This window comes from Eurypyga helias, unplaced genomic scaffold (assembly GCF_000690775.1).
Source record: "Eurypyga helias isolate BGI_N326 unplaced genomic scaffold, ASM69077v1 scaffold38992, whole genome shotgun sequence".
NCBI lineage: Eukaryota > Metazoa > Chordata > Aves > Eurypygiformes > Eurypygidae > Eurypyga > Eurypyga helias.
Genome location: NW_010236151.1, coordinates 33,224 through 38,215, shown reverse-complemented (window position 1 = coordinate 38,215; position 4,992 = coordinate 33,224). Strand labels below are relative to the sequence as shown.

Genomic DNA, 4,992 nt, shown 5'->3' with positions numbered 1-4,992 from the left:
CTGGATTTGCAGGTTTGTAGATGATGGGAGGACACTGAACACCCACTTGTAGTCATCGTCGCTCCTTCTGTGCTGATGAATTTTAAGGTAGTTTAATAGCTGACACTTTGGGGAGAGCCTGTATTGAGAAACATGGCTGTAATTAAATGTCAAAGTTATTACTTTTTTACGTCCCCAAAATGTGTATTCTGTGTTCTAATCCACAAGTTACCCGTTGCACTGATTTGCTGAATCTTCACAAAACTTTATACTTACCTTTGTTCAACACTGATTTCTTTAAGGTCGCTATGCACTCAAAGCTATGAAGCAAATGGAACCACAAGTAAAACAAGCACTTCAGAATCTACCAAAGCCTGTAAGTTTTTGTTTTCTCAGTAGCTTCTTTTTATTCGAAAGCATACTCGGTGAAACAACTACAGACTATTGTCACTGTGTAGCATTGCTGTATTTTCTTCTAATAAGAAACTTAATTCTGTGAGCAATAACAAAATTGATCTCCCTGATTCTGGTGGTGGTTGACTAATAGAGAACTTGTTCTGGCAAGTTTAAGTGCTCATTGAAATAATGTTTCTCTACTTCAACTGAATCTCTTAGTCGAGTGCAAAACGAGCTTTGCAGTAGTCTTACAGACTAAAAGCTCAGCAGCTACTAAAGCCATAATGAGTTGTTTAAACTGAAAAAGTTAAACTTAAAAATTAATGTTTTTTAAACTGACACATTTTTCTCTTTCAGGCCTTCAACAGTTATTACAGAGGTGGATTTGAACCCAAAATGACTAAACGAGAAGCAGCTTTAATACTAGGAGTGAGGTAAAAGGAAATTTACTAGAAATGAGGTAAAAAGGAGGCTACAGCGTTACCTAGTTGCTGGCCTGGTTTGACAAGGACCTAATTCTCAGTGTTTAAGACTGTCCTGTGCCCAGCTTCCCCTGGGAAGGTCACTGCCAAGCTGGGAGATGGGAAGTGGGTGGCCTTTCAGGATTTTTGTACTTACTTGGGATCTTTTCCGGCACGTTAGCTTGCTTAAAGCTAACTCCAGCTGGACTTTTGTACATCTGCAAGTCCCTAGCACGGTCAAAAGGCACCTATGGGTCCGTTTCGAAGAGGCCTTGGGGTGTCCTCGCTGTGGGGAGCAGGGCTGTGCCGTTTGCTTGTGGCTCCCGTCACTGCTGGTGAATTTCGGAGAGATGCAGCGTGCAGGTGCTGCAAATCTGCTTCTTGCGTGTGCAGTAAATCCATCACGTAGGTTGGAGTACGGTAGCTGTCTGCCAGAACTTAGAGACAAGAGCAGATATGGAAATTCATCCAGCAAGGTACAGAATAAGAATCATTTCTAGTTGGACAGCTTCCAACTGGGATGTTTTTATACAGTTTGTTGTTTGGTTTATTTTTATTTAAATACATAAGAAGCAAAATTTGTTGGTGTTTTGTTTTTTTTTTCCCCTCCAGCCTTTAGGAAGTTGTCCCAGTAAAAATGTTACAACATAGTTCTGTTTCTTTTCAACCGTGTGGATGTCTTCCACCATATTAGACGGCTGTAGCCTGTCTTCCTCAGCAGGCAGTATTTGGAAAAACCTTAGAAACCCTCTCTGGGACTGACATGCTGCACGTCAGTAATAGGAAAAGAGCAGGATGCATGTAAGCCAAAGAGTTTCTGGATAAGGCAGAGTGCTGGGTTCGAGGACACCTATTAAAGATCTGGGGGATTTTAGGAGGTTCCCTTCTGCCAGTTTTTTCTCTCTCTTTTCAAAGCCCTACAGCCAACAGAAGTAAAATTCGAGAAGCTCACAGGCGGATCATGCTCCTGAATCATCCAGATAAAGGTAAGTAAATCAAGTCCCGCTGAGGAATCAATTCATGTTTTTAGTACAGGTAGTAGAACTGTGTAGGGCAGAAGTGACTGACATACAACTACCTCATCTACTGAAAAAACCCTGCAGAAAACTCGAGTCAAACCAAACTGTAGAGTTTTGGAGCCTGTTTTTGTGTTTGAGTGCTCTGCAGCAAGCAGATGAGGCAGGTCAGCTTGTTACTTGCTCTGTCTCTGCACAGCGGATTAAAGTAGGAGTTGTTAAAATGAGACTTGAAATGGCCTTGATGTCGGGGTAGGACCAGAGTACGTTTGTGCGCGTTGCGTACCCTGATGAGACTTGAAATGGCCTTGATGTCCGGGTAGGACCAGAGTACGTCCCTCTGGGTTGGCTGCCACCTGAATGCGCTGAGAATTGGCCGCAAATGGGGGTATTGAGCCTTCTGTGTCTGCTGCAGGCACTAAACGATGCAGTATTTGTGGTACTCTGACGGCCCGGAGTCTAATTATGCTTAAAGTTAATGACATGAGGCACGCAGACCTCTTCCAAATTCTGTTTACGTCACTGAGTCAGTGGGGGTCAGCGCGTGGCATTTCAAGGTAAAACGGCTTCCTCTGAAGTGACTGTTCTTTGCTTTTATGCACCAAAATAATCCTGGGGATGTGCCTTCTGTGTGTAACACGCAGCGGAAGTTGACTTCCCAATTAACTTCACTGAGCATACGCAGATGCCAAAGGACTGCTGGGAGCGTGTCACCCCTCCTACGTGACCGTAGGAAGTTCAGGTCTTCGCACCTCCCGGTCACGTTCCGGTGTGCTCCCATGGCGCATCCCGTTGGGTGTCTCCTGTCGCTAGCGCGGCACGTTTGCAAACCGGCCTAGTGCAGCAGCGGTTCCGATGCGGGCCGGGAAGGAGGGGGAACGGGTCACTCGGGAGTTGATCGCTTCCCGTTCACAACAAACCTCGTGCTGTGGCATTAGTAACAGATTCACTTATGACTGAGAAAACTGGAGCCAAAACCCACCGCAGTAAAACAGAGCAGCCAAAGGGGAAGGAGCTGCTGCACGTGCCGCCGCGGCCGTGGCAGGATGCGGAAGCTGCCCTGGCGTCAGCTGCCGTGCCGTTTGTTCTTCACCTTGAGTGACTTTCAGACCATGCTCCCCCTTTCCTTCCTGCCTACGGCAGCGTTAGTGGCGGCACTGAAAGAGATGCTGTTCCATCTCGTGTGACCTGAGGTTGTCTTTCTCCTAGGTGGTTCTCCGTACGTAGCAGCCAAAATCAACGAAGCTAAAGATCTACTGGAAGACCAAGCTAAAAAATGAACGAGAGAGAAAATCGGAGGCTCTGTCCGTGCAAATGATTAGTTTTGATAAACGGCTTAAGAGAAGTTCTAATGTCAGTCTTTTGACTTAATATAAATGAAGCTGGAAATGCAAATCCAGGGAGGCACTTCCCTCCTCTGTCACTCCTTAGTCGCTCCTTGGAGAACCGTGTGAGGGAGCGAGGCCTGAAGTGTCTTTCACAGCGGTTCTGTACCGAGCTGCACCGTCTGCCGCCGAGAAACGCGCTTGGGGCCGAGCAGCGCCAACTCGGTGTGCCCGGTGCCTGGTCCCGGATACGGGTCGGCGTACCTGCTGCTACCGCGCTTCTGCTAAACCGGCCACCGTTCTTCTCGCGTGCCAAAGGGAGGAACCCGTCTGGGGAGGGGGTGGAAAGAGTCAGGAGGATTTACTCCATGGGAAGAATTTGGAGAAGGATGTGTGGTTGTCTCTGACTGGAGAAATAAAGTAGAGGAAACTGTCTGCGTTGTCTTCACCTTGTGAAAAACAAGGTTGGTTGAGCTTAAGTGTTACTGGTGGATGTGGAATGTCTTGGATTTTTAGTAACTTCCCGTTTTTAATGGCACTCATCGATTCCAGAATTGTCAGAGCAGTACTGTACTTTCATACCTTGCCCTGCACTGCGATGTCAGAATTCAAGGTTTGTGTTAATCGGGAGCAGGAACTCCTTCCGCACGCCGCTGAAGGTGCCTGAGCTGGACTGGTCATGCCGCAGGAAGCCCAACGCCCCAGCAGCTCCTTGCAGGTATGTGACCTAGTGCCCAGGGCTCCGTCCTGCCCCAGGAATCCTGCTGTACAGCATATGCCGGAGGCCACACCCGACTTGTAAATACAGCGGATTGCACGGATTCTGTTTCTCCAGAACTAAGCAGCCCCTACTTCGGAGCAGCGTGCAGCAAGTCTTCTTGCTTCCCTCCTCTGCGGGAAGGCTGGCTGCTTGCTCACTCCCTCCCTGTAGCCAGTACTACAGTAGCACAACAGGGGCACATTCCCTGCCTTCGGAGCGGAGGATCCGCTGGGTAACAGGAGCACATGGAAACCCAGGGACAGGGTGACTCTGCTTTACAGGAGCTGAACGTGGGCTGGGAACAGCTGAGCGCAGCCAAGCGGTGGCTCTGGAGCATACCTATTGCAAGCCATGCGCAGAACGTTACTGCACCTGGAAGTTTTTCCTTGCCAAACAGTGCTTTTCAACCCAGCGCTCTTTTTCTTCCTGTTTTTTCTTTATACTTCCTCCACTCTGGCTGCCCTGTCAGCAGAGATGCTCGTGCGTGTGTCTGAGTCGCAGCGCTTCACCGCGTGCTCTCCAGGAGGGAAGGCTGCTGTCCCGTTAAGAGCCGCGGGTGTCCTTGGATGAGCCATCCCACGCCCTGCTGGTGCCGCTCTGCCGCGGCCGTGTCATGCGGAGCAGCTGGAGGCACTGGCGGTTCGGAGTACTTGGTGGTGTCCTTACTCGCTTCTGACAATGCCCGGTAACCCAGTTTTTTCCAACTCTGCTCCAGCACTGCCCCTTCGCTCTGACTTCTCACGCCACTGCCTTGCTACCCGCGTGTTCTTCCGCCTCGCTTCTCTGCGGACGTGCCTGGAAAGACGGGTTAGCGTCACGCTTCTTGCTTCTCCGTCGAAAGCCACATCTGCATCAACTCCCGGGTGCGTTAGCGGGGTCGGGCAGGTCTCCAAGCTCGGTCTGCGCAGGAGTCAACAGGCGCTTTCCCTCCAAGGACGGGGCAGCGTGTTACAGACTTCAGGAAGGGCTGAGGTTCGCGCTGCCTTGTGCCCAGGTCCCGCTGACAACCTCGGGGGCAGCAGCAATTTAAATTTCTGACAGAAACAGTCACCAGA

At 49.6% G+C, this 4,992-nt stretch overlaps 1 protein-coding gene across 1 annotated transcript; it reads left to right on the top strand.

Annotated features, from left to right (window-relative positions):
* The first annotated feature begins 286 nt into the window (after positions 1–286).
* DNAJC19 (DnaJ (Hsp40) homolog, subfamily C, member 19) lies at positions 287–3,132 on the top strand. Its single transcript, XM_010146987.1, has 4 exons — positions 287–355; positions 733–809; positions 1,752–1,822; positions 3,062–3,132. Exons 1-4 carry the CDS (start codon positions 302–304, stop codon positions 3,130–3,132), a joined length of 273 nt encoding a protein of 90 aa, XP_010145289.1. The 5' UTR covers positions 287–301.
* The last annotated feature ends 1,860 nt before the right edge of the window (positions 3,133–4,992 follow it).